A 21,394-nucleotide genomic window follows, 5' to 3' on the forward strand; every position below is an offset into this window, starting at 1 on the left:
AAGAGCTTTCGTTGGTAGCAGTGATGGGGATGATAAGTGTCAACGGTGACAGCTGATAGCTGATAGCTGATAGCTGCCGGCTGATAGGCTCTCTCTCCTTGTTGTCGTTGTAATCGAATTTATCGTTATTTAAAAACAACGTTTCTTTTCTAATTCGAGATCGACCACTTTTATTTTATGACGATAATCATTACAGTACAATATTGTATACGAACTGTAAGACAGGCACTTCACTTCGACCGGGGTGAAGCGAAGTTTGTACACTCGACAATATCTTATCTCGTGTATCGTTAAATCAACAAATTGTGTAACGACTATAATGGCATTTCGTTTCTCGATACGAAGGTGACTATACGAAGATGACGACTGCTAAGGATGCGACTCCTCATCTGGAACCGTGTATACCCCTCCCACTCTCCGACAGTGAACTTTCTGCCGTTGTGGAAAAAGCTAAGGACTGGGCACTCATGCACGGAGTGGGTATGAGAAATAAAAAGCGATTCAGCAAAGATTCACTGGATGTGAGTGTAAAAAAATATATATATATAAATGTATGCCGAATAAATTATTTTCAACGTGTTTGATTTGTATTAATATTATATGTACATACATATTTAGAATTTTCCGATATTTGACCAGAAAAGCATGTTTTGAGTAATTTCATCGAAATCTTTCATTTAAAATACGCAATTCAAATGTAAGTATAAGGCTTGAAAAAGATTTATTTTTATATTTCAAACATTTTCAGTTTGCACCGTTTGCTTTGACTCCGTCTGCGTTTCCCCGATCGGAATTCGACAAAGCCGTCAACATGCAGCCCATCCTGAACGAGTTGACGCACAAAGTAGCGCACGACGATGAATTCCTCAAAGAGGCTCTCGCCACCACGTTGGCCGTTGATGACTTTACCTTTCGATTGTACACAATTTGGGAAATAGTGAGGAAAGAGGGAATAAAACAGGTTCGTACGAAATATATACAGCTGTATCATAAATACATATGTATCATAAATTCGATTTCTCGATCTCGATATGTAATTATCATACGAAATTATGAAGGGGGGATGGCACCATTTTTTTGCACAATTTATTGAAAAAAAAAACATACTGTCGTCTTGTCAAATGATCTTTATGTTGTAGTTTCGTCATTGGTGCTGTTGATTATACTATTACATGTAATAACGATGAATTTGGGGCTTTCACTCGGGTGCACGTGAATTCAAATAATCACATGTGTCTTATCTTACATTATACAATGTATGAACAATACTTTAGTATGCAGTCTACTGGGGAACGTTCACGCGAAATCACTTCAAATGTAGTTTGGTAGATTGCATACCACCGTAAAACTTTATTTGTTGAAAATATAAGTGTGTACATATGTAGGTGTCATTCATACATTCGAATTATTTAGCATCAAAAATCAATTATAACTTAACACCACATATGTATGTACATATAATATGTATTATGTAGAAGCGGTGGCAAACAATTTATATTATAATGAAAATATTTAAAAAAATTCAGTTACGTATGTATACATTAAAAGTTACTATTACATACAGGCTGTTAGGGTTAGTGCAAAATCTTAAACGGTTGATAGCTCATATCATTTCGAACATTTTGAACCACACATACCTCAGTCCAAAGTCTTACGTTTTTTTTTATGTCATTTTTAAAGATTCTTAGTGAAAACACTAAAATCTCACAGCTAATTGCTAATATGTACTGCCCAAGTTAAAAGTGGTATGTTAGTCAATTATTATTATTTTTGTTTTCGTTATGTTTATTCGTCTATGTCTACATATGTCAACAGAAAAAAATATGAGAGGCACAATAAATTTTCAAAAATTTGACAAGTAGGAAAAATATGATATTTTTTTTTATTAAAATAAATAACTAAATTTTCTTTAAGAGGTAAAACCTTTTTAAAAACATGCCTGCTTATTGCCATTTCTTTTAAGATATCACTCATGCAGATGTCTAAAAAAAGTAAATATTGAAAATATATAAATACATACATAAATCAACAAAATAAGACGTGACTGGATTAGGTAAGTTAAATTCTAGATTTTTGTGCGTGTGATATCAAATAGGTTTGCCATCGCTATAAAATACATATTTACATATAATATGGTGTACGTACATACATATGTGGTAACACGCTTGCTGTTCACTAGATTTGGGTAAAATTTAATGAATAATAATTGCAAATTTGGCGTAACATACCTACATACATAGTACATATGTACATATGTACCTTTGATTGCTGAAAATAGATGAATAAATTGTTGGAATTGCTTATTGTGCTCATGTCTGACGTAACCATACAGCTAAATCAATTTTAGCCGATTTCCCTGGGAATGCTCCGCTCTGACATAATGCTGGAAACGAATTGCCCAAACTTAAAAAAGTGCAAAATGCATTCGCCATATTGTTGTTGGAAGCAGGTGGAAATTAACAGCATCGCTTCCGGTTTTGGACACCTGGGACCAATTTCCAGGGCCATACAGAGGTAGCTTAGTAAATATACATATTTATATATATATAAATATACATATATCATACCTTCTAAAACTTTTCCATATACATTTGTATATTTTGCTATGTATTTACAAAATTTTTAACTAGATTGGCTCTTTTTCTATGTGTATGACAAAGTTTAAAATTCCTCCAATGTTGTATCATGTATGTATATCACGTACTATATTCGTGTGCCTTTTTCTAATTCTGTTATGTTGCAGTGTTGCCGATGAGTGTGTGTGTGTGAGTGTGCTGATGAATGATTATTCCTTTTTTGCTGGGATGCGGGCCGAAACCGAAAAGTGCATGGCTTCGTATTGTTTAACCATGCTACATACATGTCTACATGTCTGCATAGTCTACTCTGCATAAACTTACATACGATTGGCAATCCCAATTCCCATCCGTTAACTGAGCTTTTTTGGTAATGGTGATTTTAAATGCTATTTTAAATACACACACACACACACACACACATATATGTATATCTCACCCATGCTCACATGACGTATTATCAAAATGAAGCAAAATAACAAAATAATAACATTTTGATCACACCTCACACAAATCTACGGAAACTTTGGAACATTCATATTATTCAAACCAGTGGTTTTCTAAAGCTTTTTCGAGAAACGTATGTAAGAACGTGGCTTTTTGGTCGCATTGCTGACACGCCGGGGTGTCAAAATATCGAGCAGTTATTGAAAAAATACATAACATTCAAGACGGTCTCCGTGATTTAACAATGTTAAATTACAGAAAACGCAAATATCAGAATGCAAAGATCGAAAATCGAAAGATCTTAAGTCGAAAGATCAAAAAAAAATGGTGCATGGTAAACGGTACATACTCACTTAATTTGCGCGAGCAGGATACAACAGGAACAAGAGGAACATGCTTTTCCTCCCGTGTTAATGTGCGCGTGCAGAATTTAATTAATGTTAGTTACCATGCACCATTTTTTTTTGATCTTTCGACTTAAGATCTTTCGATTTTCGATCTTTGCCTTCCGATATTTGCGTTTTCTGTAATTTAACATTCTGTCAAGTCACGTAGACCCCATTCAAGATCATCATAATTAATAATCTTTGATGCTGCCTCCTCACCATTTTCTGGTATACATTTACATATGTACATAAGTACAATGTATACCAGAATTTTTTCCATAGGAATTAGTTTAAAAATTCACCACTAACCAAACCATTGGCATGTTACTTGCATTGTTTTCGTGTTGTTGTTTTTTTTTTTTATTTTTACTTTATTTAATTTTAAAAAGCGTATTAAATATGGATATTATTTTGTTTTGAATGGTTGGGTAAAAATACATACATATACATATATATATTGTTATAGGGTCCAATAATAGCATAAGCTTGTTTGTATATACTATATAATACATATGTACATTGTATGTACGTATAGTAAGGGGGTGGGGTGGGGAGGGGATTGTCCGAAATGACATTTGACAAGGCTCAGTAGGTTGTCCCGAGTGGTGTGCATTAAATGGGCACTCATGTATGGAACGGGTTGTTGTTTTGCAGCCAATAAGCACCGGCCTGTACCGATCGGACTATTTGCTGCACGAAGCTGCCGAAAACTGCATAAAGCAGGTGGAAATTAACACAGTGGCGTCCAGTTTCGGAGGGATCGCCACGGTCTTGACGCCTCTGCATAGGTATTACATGTTGACATAATAGTCAGTCGTTTGAACAAACAAAATAACACATACATACATATAATATGTACTCCAGCTTTCCGTTTTTATCTCCATTCACATTTCACCGTCTCTCTCCCGTCTTGTAACAGTTACAGTACAGCTACAGTGGTGGTTAATTTGCATTGGTTTTGCAATAAACAATTTACAAGTGACAAGTTAAATATGTACGGCGGCGTTCAAAAGCTTCCCGGAAAATGATTCCCATTATTCATTAACAGAATGCTATATTTATGATTAATTGATGCGAGAGTGTTGCTACATACTTATGTACATATAATATATCAAACATTTGACTAAATTTACAACGCACGCTTACATAAATAAAACTACCTAAATGAAAAAAATGTTTGTAATGCACCAAAAAGACCACTCTTTATTAATGCATTAATCGTTTTAACGACAGTAGAGAGATGATACAACTTCAGTTTCCGAGGAAAATAAATACATACATGTGTGCGTTGTGGAAAAGTGATGGTCGAATCTGGGTTTGATTGAATCTTCCCCCAAAACTGGGAACCCTCCGGCTTATCCCCACTTCCTGCATCAAATGTCTTCACTCTTTCTTCACTGGTATTGGCGAAGTATCCTTATATGTATGTATATGTACATAAATGATCAGTGCAAATGATAGCTCAGACTTTGGCATGTCCTTGGAATCAGCAGATAAATGTACAAAATCTTTGTTAAAGTCGCAGTGCAGTAAAAAATACTGATTTCTTTTGGATGGGGAGAGAATGTATACATATGTATGCTGAAAAATGAAGTGTGCTTATTCAAATTTTCCAGGAACATTTTGAACGCCTCCACCCCATAAAAAATATTGTAAAATATAGGAGAGCCTTGTAAAAAATTGCATTTATTAAGAACTCTGAATTAAATTAATTGGGTATTGGTGAAAAGTTACACGTGTGATTTTTTTAAAAAATCACTCAAGGTTTTGTGTGGTGTGGTATGGTGTGTGGTGTGGGTGTCACTTTGATGCATATTTCTATGTTATCTCATTACTCTAGTAACTCAATACTTCAATATATGTACACTATGTATGTATATATGCATGTACAACTGAGGTGTATTTTGGTGATGCCATGTCTGGCAGTATACATACATATGTATGTAGTAGGGATTGCAATTTACCGTCAAATTTCATAAACGGTGAATGATTTTTTTCTACTACTGGTATACTGATATTTGAAAGTGGTCTAAGTCAACATTTCAATTTCCTCAATCACTATTTCAGTTTGACTTCACGAATTCACGAATTGCTATCACTACTTTTAATTCGATGTGTCCAGAATCGCGGAAAGGCAGAATAAACTTATTACAGGCCACCCGTATTTTTAAATCTTGGCAAACGCAAAAGATTACATTTAAATATTTCTCGAAATGAAGAAAAAGTAGACTTACGCCAATTTCAAATATAATGGCTCATTTACTAGATTACATATGTATGTATGTAACAGTGTGTGGTTACTTTTTCTAAAAACGTTAACCTATGCAATCCTTAATGTATAGTAAGTTGTAGGTGCAAAATTTAATACCTTCAATCAAACCGAATGGGAATCACAAAATACAAATCACAAACAAAACAAAGGAAATCTAAGCTTTTTCTATTTTACTATTTATGTATATGTAGATACACAATATCTGCATGAAAAGCGACGTTTAATAGCATTGTTATAATATCGTTAAAATGCATGCATCGCAATCAAATTATTTATTAATTAATTATCTTTAATTTTTGTGATATATGTATGTAAGTGAAAAAGAGCGTATGTGTGTACATCTGTATGTTGATTACATCCCAGATTCATTTTCGTAAATCTTAATGATGTCAGTGAAAACTTACAGTGTTCATTTTACAAATAATTTTATTAAGTATTATTAAACATACATATGTACATGTATGTCACTAAACAAACTTTCAAATATTGTACACTAGTTGTTTTACCCGGCTTCGCTCAGTATTTGTTATATAAACAGCTTAAACATGGCGAATCTAATGGTAAATATTCATTTGTTTTTTTTATTAAATTTATTTTCAGTCGAAAAAAATATAATATTCAACCAATTGAATTGTCGTCATAGAAACTTTGTTTTGTTTACGAAGTTCCCAACCAAAGATACTTACATACATATAAAGTCTCTTTCGAAATTATATATTAGATATGTAAGAAAAGCGATAGCCACCATTTTAGAGATGTTTTTTATTACTTCATCTTTGGAAAAGTGTTATATGTAGCCATTTTTATTCAATGTTTCAAGACGATTGTACTTATATACATACATATGTATTATATTTAAATCTAATATATATATGTAATTTCGAAAAAGACTTTGTATGTAACTATTGTTGGGTCGTAGAAAAACAAATGATTATTCAAATAAATTTGATAAAATGTTTACTTTTAGATTGGCCATGTTTAAGTGGTTTATATTACAAATACCGAGCGAAGCCGGGTAAAAACACTATACATATATAGTAGATTCATTGAAGAGTGAAAGAATGCATGTTTTATTATTTTGAGGGCAAGATGGCTGGCTATCCATGGAAGTATCACGTATAGGTACATACATATGTACATATTTATCATAACTTGAAGGTATCGACCACTTAAGATACACCATTGCTAGTAATTTTTCGAAACGTCCAGTTGTTTACTACATGTTTGAAATATGTACATACATATGTATGTATTATAGATGCTTTGTACGTAAAGCGCGGGTTTCCAACAGATGGGTCGTGACTCCAAAAAAACCGAAATAATATTGACAGATGCAAAATTCAATATCAAAAATTATTATGGTAATAAAAAACCAATGAGAACGTGAAGTGAAAATTACTGAAACCACGTATATGTACCATAAAAATTGACTATACTTCTTAATGAAATCTTAAAGAAAAGAAAGAAGATGGGCAAAATTGGTGTATATTTTGGTTTTAATTTTTAAAATTGGTTTTTAGTCGCGACTTGAAAAAAGTTGGAAACTCGTGTTCAAATGATGTGATAAAAAACCATTACGAATGTGACTGATTCGCAAATTATTTTATGAGTGATTTTTTCATTGCATACATTGGTTTTTCCAGTTTTATTATGAACCAATTAGGACATGGAGATAAAATTAAAGACGTAAGTTAATTCCATAATTGATTTTAATCTTGTTTTTTTCGTATGAGTTTTGTTGATCCACATGCAATCTTTCAGCTGCCTAAAAACGACGCTTTGAACGGCCTGTGTAGCGGACTGACGGCCGCTTGGGACATTTTCAATGTGTCCGACGCCATCATACTGTTCATCATCGAAGACGTCACGTACAACATATGCGATCAGAGATTTCACGAGTTTGAAATATACGAGAAGCGGCCTGAAATCAGAGTCGTCAGAAAGAATCTAACTGAGATGAGCAAACAGGCAGTACTCAACGAGGATAAACAACTCATTGTGTAAGTATCGAGTACTTCTTCTACCTATTCTAGGGTACCAACTACATATTTCCACTTTTAATAATCGAAATTTCAGAGACGGTCAGCTTGTGGCTGTCGTTTATTACCGAGCCGGATACGAACCGGGACATTATCCAACCGAAAAAGAGTGGGAAGCTCGCCTTTCGATCGAAAGATCAACGTGGGTAATTTTTCGCACAGTACAGTGTGTGTGTGTGTGTGTGTCGAAACGTCACTACAGTTAGTAAATTGAAATTGCAGCGCCATCAAATGCCCTTCGATTCAATACCATCTGGCCGGTACTAAAAAAGTGCAACAAACCCTAGCGAGACCCGGCACGCTCGAACGCTTCATCAAAGATCCCGAAAAGGTTGGGAAAGTGCGTGAGATATTCACTGGCTTGTATTCTCTCGATTTCGACGAGTTCGGAGAGCAAGCTGTGAAGATGGCGATGGATAACGCCGAAAGGTATGTACATATTTTAAGATTTTTAATTCGTTTGAGCCGTATTGTTAATTTATGGTGTGCGTAGGTTTGTATTGAAACCTCAGCGAGAAGGAGGCGGTAATAATATTTACGGAGCCGAAATCAGGACAGCGCTGCAGCGCTTTGGAAACTCTCCGGAACGCACCGCCTACATTCTGATGGAACGGATATCTCCGCCGATCTGTCCCGGTTACATAGTTAGACCGGGTCAAAGCGGATTGCCGCCGGTGTCGAGGCTCGTTTCCGAACTTGGCATATTTGGTGTGATCATCGGGTATGAGTAGAATTTAAATCCGTATTGTTTTCACATTTCATCGCCTCCATTTGAGGCGATTCACGCTTTCTTTTTCACATTTCAGAACCGCATCGGACATAATGGTAAATCGTCAAGTCGGTCATATGTTGAGGACGAAGCTTTCTGATGCCGATGAGGGTGGAGTCGCTGCTGGTCTCGGAGCTCTAGATAGTCCTTATCTAGTGGACCTTTGAAATTTCTATGAATCGTTTATACCTGCATACATGAATATATTATTGTTGTTATATGTAGTTAGATTTTATTTTATTGATGAACAAATGCTATGTACATTTTGTTTTCGAATATTTTTGTCGGGACAGAGGATTTTATACTGCGTTAATAAAAGCTGAAGCGAAAAATGTGTTGTAAATTATTCATCGTTCCGTGCACTCCGCTGAGCGATTGGATTCCACGTCATATTCCTCTTACTGGGTTCGCTCTTATCCAACTTATCGAGCGGTCGGAGATGAGCTGCAGCCACTCTGTCGCTGAAACGCATATCAGGTGGTTTATTGACAACTACATATTAGCATATGTAGGTTTCATAACGAAAACTAACATATGTACATATGTATGTATTATACGATAGGATACCTGAATTCTTCGTAGGTTTTTGCCGTGCTGATGGCGTCGCACTTGACTGCGTTTACTTGCCAATACTTCTTGTCGTTGTCTATGGCCGTGCGCAGCTCCAATTTCAGCTGCTGCAAGTCGCTCATGTCTAGTGGTTTATCCATGGCGTTGGTGGTTTGCGTTTCTTTTGATGCGTTTCCGTGCCAACAATCAATATGTCAATGATTGGAACCCCATCAAAATGCGAAATATTCAATTAGTGGCGCATAGCAACCACTAATATGTACATATGTATGTATATTGCATAAATACAACATGCAATAATCATATTTATGATTGCATATTTATGTATATGATACTAATAAAAATTACGTATTTGGTGTAGAGCATATGGGGATCTAGTCTAGTTGTGAAGGTCTTCTTCACCACCAGTCCGCCATGTATTATAGACAGGTTCGTCTGTGTTCGGTATTAATACAGCTGTATGTTGAATATGGTATTTATTTGGTAGTAACACGTATACACAAGTATGATTAATTGTTGGTAAAAGTATGTCGTTCAGAGGTCTCTGGATATGGTAGAGTGTCGCTGGCTCGGCATTCGGCTATGTTCAGCAAGTCTCTGGATACGCCAGTGTGTTGCTGGCTCGTTGTTCGGCTATGTTCGGCAAGTCGCTGGATATGGTAGAGTGTCGCTGGCTCGGCATTCGGCTATGTTCAGCAAGTCTCTGGATACGCCAGTGTGATAGTTAAATATCAGATCTTTCCTCAATTTGACCTAAACATGAAAAAAGACAAAGATAGAAATTGTCTCAGATACATGCGTTCACTCTTCACTCGTACTCATCTTAGTTCATAATTTAATATTTATATACATACATACATACAAACATACATACATATGTATGTATGTGTAAGATCTGGTTGTCAGAATACAAAGGCGGTACAGTAAGTGAGACTCGATGGGCGGCTTAAAATATTGTTTACTCGCCACAACGATAGTGCTCGTCTTTAAGCGTCACACGTACAAGATGACAACTGTTCCATTCATCAACTCATGCATGCCAACTTAATCATTCATACATGCATTATTTTAGGCTATCCCAATACATAAATCCCACATATGTATTATGTATCGTTATTACGCAAAAAAATAAATGCAAAGTAAACGTGAAACCAAAGTCAGAGTCACTTGATTTTTTAACGATTCCAACTACAACGAAAAAGCCACGACTCCAAATCTGCACCTCTAGTATTGTTTGATTTTATTTCAACGCGAAAAAAGCTTTTTCTAATTTTGTTAGAATAAAAGTTTATACTTACAGATAATGAATATGTCGGACTTTTCATCGGTCTCAAAGTCTTCCATTTATTTGTTTTCGTGCTGAATGTTTCAACAGAATTCAAATAAATTGTACCATACCCACCAAATACATAAATGTCTTCTTTATAGACTACTGAGGTGTGATTATATCTACAATCATTCATGGAGGCAACTTTTTTCCAGCTGTTTTTAACGTAATCGTATCTGAAACAAAGCGGGAATGATCGATACTAAAGTTCTAAAAATAGTACTAAAATTTATAGCAAAATTCACTCACTCTTCTATGGAGTTTAAAGCACCGAATCCGCCAATTAAAAAGTTATTACATATTAAATACAAAAAGAGCCACTGAGTGCATTTCATCTAAATAAAATGTAAGTGTTTTGATCACTATTTTACATCATCATCATGTACAGCCACTCGCTATCCACTGCTGGATGAAAGCCATCCACTCGTCTCTGTTTTGCGCAACCCTCATCCATCTTTACCCTTTGCATTCTCTCTCGCTGGTACCATTCCAGCACTTCTTTTGTCCATTCTTCTAGCCACGCGGTCCTTTTACAAGGGTCTATTTATAATAATTCATTTTATAAATAAACTCTTGTCATACTTTTCTACGTTTCCTGCCTTTCCTCGTTATGCCGAGGATACAGCGTTCCATACTTCTCTGAGTGCATTGGACTTCATCGAAAATTGCGTATTTTTTATGTGAAACTCCTTCTCGGACAGTTGGATTTGATGTAAAGTATAGTCTTTATATAGCCTTAGCCCCTTCGTTCCACTCCCACTTTCTTGAGAACTATCTCACAAACCTTATCTGTTTCTTACCCGTTGCGTATGTAGATGAAAAATAATGAGAGGGAGTATAGGACAAATATTGCAGCCTTTGGAAAATTCTCAAGTTTGAATACTTCTGATCTAAATCGTCTTAAATTTCTAGGATCATATTTACATACGTATGTACACATGTACGTAAAAATAAAACATACAGACGTTATTATTAGATATAATTTAATGGATAAAAATCTTTCATTTATTGCTCGAAAGTCTTCAACATGTGCATATTGATTAAGACAATATGTATGTATGTAGTATGTAACTTTTAAATAACTTTGGTTCAAACGGCTTCGAAATAATTCAACATATGTGTGTGTATATTCACTCGATTATTTCACAGCCTTCATCTAATCTACATATGTACATGTCATACGAGTGTGTACATGTCATGTGTATACGCCGTGGGGACTATACGTATACGTATTTATTAATTGATCATTTCACAAAATGATCAGTTGTTGTTTTCAAAATAAACCACTACATTCATAATGTAGTGGATTTCTATTAATTTATCTGATGGTGACATTCAACGTGCTGGCGGCACTTTCTTCGATTTTTTTATGCAACCGGTTCACTTCTGCTTGCGTTAAAGTCCTTTCCATGTGACGGTACACGATACTGAAACACAAACTGGTTCGTTCAGTCTTCGGATGAATAAACGTGTCTTTCAGACGCACCTGAAATAAAAAAAAAAACACGTCACAGACTGTTAAGCTCGAAAATGTCGAGTGAGTTGAATTTGGGGTTTGCTTTGGGGTTTAAGAAACTTACTTGTTCGATTATATCGCCTCCAATGTCTCTAACCAGATCGTAAAAATCATTGTTTGAAAATTGGTCTTTCGTAAGTCTATTCGGTAGCCAAAACGACAAGTCGTTGATGCACTGAGGGTATACAGATACAGGTTTGTACTTGAGGATCCGGCCGGGATCTTCGGACTCGAATTGGCTGAGAAATCCAGAGTCGCGGCTCCAGAACAGTCGTATGTCGGGTATGTTGTAGAGCGCCATCGCCAGCCGTTCCAGACCCAAGCCGAAAGCGTACGCGATTGCGTTGGTCGATCCGGCTTCCAGGAGTATTTCATTTCGAACGATGCCACAGCCCAGCACTTCCATCCACTTGTCGTTGTAAAACACCTCCAGCTCCCAAGAGGGCTGAGTGAAGGGAAAGTAAGCGTCGACCCATCTGTAATCTATGTTCTCGCCGAACAAGTGTTTCACCATTCCGATGAGCGCGTGCTTCAGCTGGTACTCCATCACCTTGACGGCCTCCAAAGTGTGACACGGCTGCTTTGCAGACTCTATACACGTCTTCTGCAGTGCCAACTGCTCTTCTGACGCGCAGTAATCTTTCAGCTTGTAGGCGATCGGCTTGTAGTCGCGCTCGAAAATGTTCAAGTCCGATTGGTCAGGGAATAATTGCTCCTTGGTTTGAGATCGCAATGCGTCCATCTGCGAAATATTTACGAAAAAACATTTAAACCGTTCTGATTAATGATCAACACTCATTCATCCATTCTCAACCTCTCCACCACATTATTTCTACTTCCATACAAATACAATATCTAGGGTATCTCTCTTGTTCGTTTTCATATTGCTATTTCTAATTTTCACTTATGCGTTTCGATTCCTGTCTTTATTTGCACAAAATATGCAAAATTTTTCAAATACAATCTCTGTATTATTCTTAAATACAATAACGATTCATAGTTATTAACACACAGGATACCGTGCGTACAAATTTGTGCGTTTGAAAAACTTCCTTTGGCTACCGTGCGCACAAATTTGTGCGTTGCGTCACTTCTACTTCATATAAAGAAAAAACACGTTGAACCTCGTATTTCTTGTAATTTATTCATATCGGGGCTTAGTAAAAGATGTCGTTGGTGATATTTAACTAAAATAATTTAAAAAAAGTCGATATTGAAAAATCTAGAAGGTTAGAAACTGGACTATAGCAAATGTACCAAATATTTCTTTAAATTTACAAAATATTTCTTTGGTTATGCCGAAGATGTCTCAAATTTTATTTTATTTAACTAAAGCGTATAGGTTTGTAAAAATAATAGAACAGATCATCATCAACCTTCTCAGAGGTTCGAAACCAGCGAAAATTTCATTAGTGTATGAATTTCATATTGTGTTTAAATAACGTGTGTGTGTGTGTAAATAATAAAAATATGTAATACTATCAAAAACCATTAAGTGAGTTTATCGATAATATATTATAATATAAAGGAAACTTTTAAATAAATATTGTGTAAATATCTACCAATCAATCAAATGTGAATATCTAAATAAGGGGTGCAGTTTGCTGGGTGAATGCTTTTTTGTGTTTTTAGTTGAATAAATATGTTTGATTTTTTTTATATTCATGTTCTGAAGAAAATATCACCATTGTTTACTATGTGCCCTTTTATATTTCTTCGGTAATTTATTGCCTACACTTGACTCCTGGTTACTAACCACTGCACTAGGTAATAAACACATTTTGGGGGGACCTTTTTTTTTCTCACATCTGTTTTATGTTCCTCTTAGATTTTGCCGATGTCCTAAAATTCTCTCACTGATATTGTTATTTATGACGAAAGAGGATTAACCTTGTTCGATGTCGGCAATTCCAAAGCGCATATGGAATTGCATCTGACTGCATTGTATTTATAGGTTTCAAATAATGACATTTGTTGTTTTTGTTACACAAAGGTTCACTGCTGCTAGATTTTTTTTGTTTATTTATAAAATATGTATATTTGACATATTTATACACATTTTAATTATTTATTTTATTAGTACGCGACTCACAGTTTGACTTTTACTGATTTTACAATTACGAAATTTTAAGATAGTCCATACGAAACTGCATTTCAAATTTCACTTTTATACGTTTACTGGTAAAAGAGATATGACATTTTAAACAGTTACAGTTTTATGCAAAGATTAGCGCAAATTCTCCCCGCCGCACGCCTGTTTCTTTAGCAATATCCCTTGGTATCCTATGTGTTAATTGCTGACCTATTATATAATATGTACATACATACATAATGTTGTTTTAGTTTTGTTTACATGACTGTGATTTCGTGTTTTTATTAATATTTATTTTTTCATTCATGGTTTATCCATACAACGTCAGGTTATTGACATTGATTGTACAATATACATATTATTGTATACAAATTAATTATTTGGACATCGTTAATATTTTAAAGATTATTTATGAAGTGTGTTTTTACTTTTATTTCGTTTAGACTGATTCGTTGGATTACTGAATAGAATATTTATTAAGTTCGGTGTAATGTCACCGTTTGAGAATTTTTTTTTCTGTACGAGTTGTTAATTGTTGGCGTTATTTTTCGACGATTGGATATATTTTGAATATTATCATTAAAAATTACTCTATTGAAAAGAAATTGAAATTTAACTTTGTCGTAGATTGGCAAAAGTTCACAAAAAGAGAACAATCGATTTGGATACCTGTATAATTTGATAAATGAGCTTAACATGTACATATATACTTTTGCATATATCATATTCTCGTAGTGCTTTGTATAGTATAATAGAATTGAAAAGGGTATTTTAAATTGAATTTGATAAAATTTTGCAAGAGTTTGTCGATTATCGATGATGATATCTACATCAGGAGTAAATTTCTAGTTCCAAAATACTGTATGAAATAATTTGGAAAGTGGTCTCATCCATGCATTTCGTGGCAGCATTCTCTCACGTACATAATGTTTTGTTGTGAGTGGAGTGAGTGAGTGAGTGGAGATTGACCTGGTGGAATACGGGGTAGTGGGTGGCGTCGATCTCGTCCCTGCGGTAGACGTCGCCGACTACGATGAAGTTGTCGAGGCCGGAGCGGACGAGGTCGGCCTGGTGGGCGGTGGCGTGCGCGCGCAGCAGAAAACGCTCGTTCACGTAGAAGCAGTCGGCGGGCGCGCGGCTCGGATGACCCGGCCCGATCAGCAACGAGTCGAAGTTCTGCTCGACGGAGACCACGGGGTGCAGCCGTTCGAACACGGCGAACGTGGGCTGATGCTGATGCTGATGCTGATGCACTGCTCCGCCGTTCAAGTGGTCCAGGATGGCCGCGCGCACGAGCGAGAGCGGGTGCCGCGGCTGCAGGTGCAGGTGCAGGTTGCGATTCACGTGGCCGAGGATGCGTTCGCTCGTGTTGGTGAACGAGTCGGCGGGATATTCGCGACCCATCACCGACACCGACACCGACACCGACACCGACGCTTTTGTCGCCCCCCGACTCTTACCCGCGGCCTCCATCGCCTCCATCGCAAGCTTCGCGCAGCTCCACCGCATTATTACGGTCACACGGTTAACCCCTATAACCGAGCCTGTCGTTGAAGCTGTCAAAACAGAGCTGTCACCTCCACCCCCACCACTCGGTGTTGCCACTCGAAAAAATGACTTTATTTATGCAATAGCAGTGGCTAGAGATGTGCCGGCGGGAAAATTGGGCGACGGAAATTTTGGGAAAATTGGGGAAATTGAAAATAAATCTACATCAATCAGATTTTCAAATCGACACATTTTTAGATACCCGCATTGAGTCAACGCTGACAACATTGACAAATGCAACACTTGAATGAATCTAAACGTTTTCATGTAGTGGCAGTACTGTAAATTTCCGGTATATGTTCGAGCCGAATGCTTTACCCCTAAATAACCTGTTAGTTTTTATCGCTTGTTCGAAATACACGGTTTGCAAGTCTCGAAATTTGGAATCTCGGATATAAAGAGTTTCCATCCAAGGTAATAAATTCTTTTCAATATCGTTTGGGAAAATTCATATAAATAAAACTCATATTTTCATCTCATTAGAAAATGGTACGACCAAAATCAACAGTTTGGAATCACTTTAAAAGAATTCAGTGATAATCCAGAACAAGTGAGAAGTTTGCAGCTGTATGTATGTAGATATTATGAAACGAAATGTAACTTTCCAAATGCTACAAAAATGATAAATCATATATCTACGTGCGCTTAGTATCAAGAAAATAGAGAAAATATGTGAAACATAAAAGAGGTTTGTAAAAATTACGTAGTTGAGACATCACTTTTAACCGCTTAGCTGCCCAAAGCGCCTTAAGGCGCAAACAGCCGTATCTATTATACGCTCAGCGTGTCGGCTGGGGGTCTAAGCGGTTAATGGATACCGATGTTATTGACTTATGTAGATGCAATAGATCAGCCCACTACTTTTGAATCTTTATGTATTGCATCTACTACACGTTTACATTCACAAACGACCTTAATGTTTATTTATTTATTTATAGTTTTGGACCATTGTGTTACGAGGACCAATACGTGCAAAATTTCAACGCCATGATGAAACCCCAACAAGTGAACAAGTAGTTGAAGCAGCTCTCTTAGAGGATAGAAACAAAAGCTCAATATGTAGTGAGTCATGATAAAGGTCCTCAGGGATGACCGCAGTTCCTTTTGGGCAAAGGATCATCGTTGCTGACACTTAAAATTCATTCACTAACATAATATCAAGCATATTTGGACTAATGGGCGAACCAACCTGTACTAGGTCGCAATAGGCAATAACAACATTACATTTATTGCGAACATGAATATTAGCACTAGGCAAATATTTAAATCACCCATTATTAACAATATGTCACGTTCATTCATGAGATCATGTACATTCATCATATTCGCAAACAATAACTCATATACATACATACATCATCATTCGCAGCGGGCGGAATGTAAACCACACAAATACAAAATCAACTCTCACCCAGTCCAAGTCCTCACCAGAAGGAGTTTCGATGTTCTTCAACCTGACAGACCGCAACCAGACTCGAGAAGCAAATAACACTCCCCCACCACGTAACCATGTTTCAGTTAATGCCACTATATTATCACAAACACTATACATGACCTCATTAAACGCGGCCACCTTGGTCCTGAGACCGCGTACGTTTTGGTAATAAATTACCAATTTTCTCTGTCTGGCGCGTGAGTCTCTTTGTTGTAAGAAATGACTGTTTATCAGTCACAGTACCAGCCATCGGAGACAAAGAAGAAGAAGCCCCAACAGTCAACGCAGTCCGTGGAAGGCATCAAGCAACTGGCTCCAGAACATGCCTCCGCGAACGTGACGCTAGGGCGCAGGACATTCGATGACAAATCTTCAATAGCAGACAGAGAAATGGACAAAGAAGTGGAGGTGATAGTAGATTTAATAGATTTGGTTCCATCATTCCCATTACTTCTTCCCCGATCCCTGTATTTCCCGAAGTGGACACCATCAGGCCAAGAAGCTTATCGTCTAATGTCCAATAAAACAAAAAAATTGATAAAATTATTTTTTGTTGTTTATATGTTTAAATGTCGATTTCTAATGCATACTAGAGTCCTTCGTCTCACTTCCGTAATGATAATTTTGGGTTTTATCTCTTCTTCAGGGTTTTTAAATATTTTTATATTTTTCTGATTATCTGTTATTTTGTAATTACTTGTTTTACGTAAATGATCTCCTTAGCCCGTACTCAGACGAAAATTTGTAAAATTGCCAAACCTTTGCCGATGCAAATATCCGAAAAACAATTATTGTAGTTTTCTTCAGACTTTTAAACTTCAGTATGCTGGACAACCATCATGTTTTAAGATGATTGGTTTTTCCGAGTCCAGAATTGGTACCTCGTCAAAAACTGGAGTGTGTGGAACCGAAATGTCTTGTACGAAAAACAATTATTTTCCAAACGTCAAAATACAGAAAACTTTGAGATAAATTCAATAAAAACATCTTTTGTTGACAGTGAGAAGTTTGTGGTAAAGCTGATTGATAAATAGTGATAAATAGGTTAAAGGCTACTTAATATACTTCAATATAAGTCAATGTAAAATACGATTGTGCGAATTAGTTAACACGAGGCGATCATTCGAATGAAATGTCCATACGTACCCATTTTCGCATATACATATAGTATTAATAATTACTTGGTAGAATTAATTGTATTACCATGAAGACTATTTTTTTATATATAACTTGTGCCATGTACTGGATAATAATGCATGGGGCTAGTGCACGTAAGTTTGATACTTAATATACTTGGATAAGTATAAATATGTACATATTATACACATAGATACTTAAGATTTATGTATAAAACGGAATTGGCGTTTGTTGCAGAGCAAAGTTGCAACACACCGAAAAATCGTTCAGGTTCCTGCGTCGATGTTGATACTTGTCCCATGATTCAGAGCATTCTGTCCAATAGCAGAAGATCTAGGAACGATAGCATATTATTGAGAGATTCATCATGCGGCTATGTAAACGGCAAATCGAGAGTATGCTGTGAATCACCTTCTAATAGTGCTAGCAATTGCACCAAACGGGACGAAACGGGAATCTGCATCAGGGGCAGTGATCTGTTGCCTCCGAGACCGAACTGTGGAAGAGAAGCCAGAGTGTACAGGGTTGCGCAATTAGTGGATGGAGAAAGTGAAATCGATCAGTTTCCCTGGTTAGCTGTCATCGAGTACAAGCATGAGAATTCAAAAGACCCCAAAAGTTATTACATGTGTTCAGCCGCACTGATTAGCTCACGATACGTTCTCACTGTTGCGCAATGTTTTTATTCATTTAACTTGAGAAGAAAAGTGCCGTAAGTTATATATGTATGTATGTATGTATTTAAAATCATGTGATTTCCCGAAAACGAACTATTAATTAATGCCACTATGCCCGCCGAAAAAGGTGGGCATAAGCAACGGTCAATACACGATTTTATGGAGAGTGTGCTACTTTTTCATGTAGCAGGGATGGGCATGAAAAAGTAGCACAGGGCGGCGGTCAAGTTTCTATTGCCTACAAAAAATGGCCCAATAACACTGAGCAATAAAAAAATTACCGGAGCGGAAACTTTTCAATCTTTACTAAGTTTGAAATACTTGATTCGAATATGACAATGATTTTTGTTAGATTTCTTTCGTTTAAGAGATATGAGCGTTTAAAAATATATGCAATTTTTACAGATTTTTTGGCTTTTGCAGTCTTTAATTCAAGTCAGATGTTTTTCTATTGTCTGTGGCTTTTTAATTGCTTTGAAATACTTGTTATTAATTATCTAGCGAATTTCAAAAGTCAAAAATATAAATAATTCATCTCACTTGCTTACACTCGCTAGCTCTCGCTTTCGAGCAATGAGTGATTTATGAACCCTTATAAACGTGGTAAAATGAAAAATTAGCTAGATTAGCTCATAGTATTACGGATAAAAGTGCATAAGAAAATATATATTTTTGAATTATAAGTACTATTAAAGCCATTAAAAATCACAATCAATAGAAAATATATCAAACTATTGATTCCAATGTTCGATTTTGGCACAGCAATACTACTTGTAAAAATTGCAAATATTTTTAAACGATAGTAAGCCAATAGAAATATTGCCATATTCGAATTCAGTGTGTCCAACTTAGTAAAGATTAATTAGTCTCCGCTCCGGTAAGTGAAAAAACGTGATTTTTTGTTGCTCAGTGTAATCGAATCAGGCTCTACCAATTTCACATGGATATAAAGATTTATCTTGATGATTTTATATCTCAATACTTATTCGTTTTAACTTTTAAGAAAAAATGTGGTGCTCGGTGAATACGATTTTACTACTGGAAAAGATTGCAATGCAAACCGAAAGTGCAACGATGGACCTTTGAAAATATCCATTGAAAAGATAATATCACACCCAAATTTCAATTTTGGTGTTATGAAAAATGACATTGCTCTAGTGAGAATGGAAAGAGACGTTGAATTCACAGGTACTATAATACATATAATATAATATTTAAGAAATAAGGATAGCCAGTAATGAATAAGTATTTACATAAACACAGACATAACATATATAATATATAAATCTTTCAGATTATATCAGGCCAATTTGCTTGCCACAAATGAATATTCTCGAGAACTTTCCCGAGAGTTCGACACATTTTATAATATCTGGTTGGAATTTGATGATTAATAACGTATCTAAAATAACTGCCACACGAAAACAGCATTTGCAAGTTCCAATCAAGAAACGATCCGACTGCCAGAAGATTTATAGTGAAATAATGTTTACATTATTGGATGAGCATGTGTGTGCCGGGGGAGAACTTGGCAAATCTCCATGCAAAGGAGACTCTGGGATTCCTCTCATAAGTTTCAGGAACGATCAATACGAACTAATCGGGATATTGAGTTTTGGTCCAACACATTGCGGAATCCAAGTACCTAATTTGTATACAAATGTATTTTCTTACATCGACTGGATTAGGGAAAATATTGAAAAGTAAACCTGTTTTAATAATTATTTTGGTTTTTCATTTATACATATGTATATACTAAGTATATACATATGTACATACATATGTAAGTATGAAGTTTATCAAACTTAATATGCTTTCTCAATTGGTGCAACAGTATGTAAAATTTATAACTTTGCGATGTATATTATAAATCGCAAAGCCATCCAACAGTTATTAACAGAAATTATTGGTAATTGGATTATTGCGCACATTGCGATCGCCCAAAAGACAATTTTTGCCATGAAAATCGCGAATACGGAATATTTGGCACTCGAGTTATTGTTAGTAGGATGGACTTTTCGGCTGCCAGATGTTCCATTATAGAGATTTTTGTGTTCATTTTTTGCGAGCACTTTGTGGGCAATAATTACTGAATCTGCGGATTCAATCACGGGCGGACGAGGTGGCCGTCTAGCATTTTGATGGTTTTATAGGACAGGAGGTTATGTTGTGACCGTAACCCGGCCTATGGAAACTCGTTGTAGATAACGGAGGGAATTTATTTTCTTCAGTATACAAGTTTATTGTCAGTACAGAAAATTCACGTGGAAGTGGGCTACTATCGAAGTGGGCTAGTTGCCTGCTTCAGGGGAATGCCTGACTGGACTGATGTCTGTGGCTGCTGTACTGGTTTATATATGGGCACGGTGATGTCATCTTGTTCTCGGGGATTCCTCCGGGTTCAAGGGTATCCTTTGTGTGGGTGTGCCACAAGGTTGCTTGATGGGTATTCATCTAGAGCGAGTCGAATCGCCTTTATCGGTGGTCTGGATATGGGTGAGGTGATGTCATCTCGTTCTTGAAGATTCTTCCAGACTCAAGGGTATCCTTTGTGTGGCTGTGCTTCAAGGTTGCTTGATGATTGTTTATCTGGAGCGAATCGA

General features: G+C 36.2%; 4 protein-coding genes across 6 annotated transcripts; 2 read left to right on the forward strand and 2 right to left on the reverse strand.

Annotated features, from left to right (window-relative positions):
* On the forward strand, positions 1-8,818 carry LOC143909346 (glutathione synthetase-like). Of its 3 annotated transcripts, XM_077427280.1 has the most exons (11): positions 14-254; positions 346-521; positions 749-961; positions 2,348-2,495; positions 4,065-4,197; positions 7,325-7,367; positions 7,443-7,681; positions 7,758-7,862; positions 7,943-8,149; positions 8,214-8,441; positions 8,527-8,817. In XM_077427280.1, exons 2-11 carry the CDS (start codon positions 360-362, stop codon positions 8,654-8,656), a joined length of 1,608 nt encoding a protein of 535 aa, XP_077283406.1. In that variant the 5' UTR covers positions 14-254; positions 346-359; the 3' UTR covers positions 8,657-8,817. The 3 variants fall into 3 exon arrangements, with proteins under 3 accessions (XP_077283407.1, XP_077283408.1, XP_077283406.1); XM_077427281.1 differs by lacking the exon at positions 4,065-4,197 and having other exon boundaries at positions 1-254; positions 2,348-2,514; positions 8,527-8,818; XM_077427282.1 differs by lacking the exon at positions 2,348-2,495 and having other exon boundaries at positions 2-254; positions 4,064-4,197.
* On the reverse strand, positions 7,375-9,517 carry LOC143909374 (dynein axonemal assembly factor 19). Its single transcript, XM_077427321.1, has 2 exons — positions 9,057-9,517; positions 7,375-8,950 (listed from the first exon to the last, which is right to left on the reverse strand). Exons 1-2 carry the CDS (start codon positions 9,197-9,199, stop codon positions 8,833-8,835), a joined length of 261 nt encoding a protein of 86 aa, XP_077283447.1. The 5' UTR covers positions 9,200-9,517; the 3' UTR covers positions 7,375-8,832.
* Positions 9,518-9,521: 4 nt separating this feature from the next.
* PheRS-m (Phenylalanyl-tRNA synthetase, mitochondrial) lies at positions 9,522-15,758 on the reverse strand. Its single transcript, XM_077427284.1, has 5 exons — positions 14,964-15,758; positions 11,967-12,644; positions 10,636-11,872; positions 10,358-10,562; positions 9,522-9,812 (listed from the first exon to the last, which is right to left on the reverse strand). The coding sequence occupies exons 1-3, from the start codon at positions 15,501-15,503 to the stop codon at positions 11,705-11,707; spliced, it is 1,386 nt and encodes a 461-aa protein (XP_077283410.1). The 5' UTR covers positions 15,504-15,758; the 3' UTR covers positions 9,522-9,812; positions 10,358-10,562; positions 10,636-11,704.
* Positions 15,759-17,932: 2,174 nt separating this feature from the next.
* LOC143909352 (phenoloxidase-activating enzyme-like) lies at positions 17,933-20,516 on the forward strand. The gene is made up of 4 exons (XM_077427291.1): positions 17,933-18,248; positions 18,352-18,826; positions 19,795-19,979; positions 20,086-20,516. Exons 1-4 carry the CDS (start codon positions 18,182-18,184, stop codon positions 20,496-20,498), a joined length of 1,140 nt encoding a protein of 379 aa, XP_077283417.1. The 5' UTR covers positions 17,933-18,181; the 3' UTR covers positions 20,499-20,516.
* Positions 20,517-21,394: the final 878 nt, after the last annotated feature.

The sequence above is a fragment of the Arctopsyche grandis genome, chromosome 3, assembly GCF_051622035.1.
Source record: "Arctopsyche grandis isolate Sample6627 chromosome 3, ASM5162203v2, whole genome shotgun sequence".
Classification (NCBI taxonomy): domain Eukaryota; kingdom Metazoa; phylum Arthropoda; class Insecta; order Trichoptera; family Hydropsychidae; genus Arctopsyche; species Arctopsyche grandis.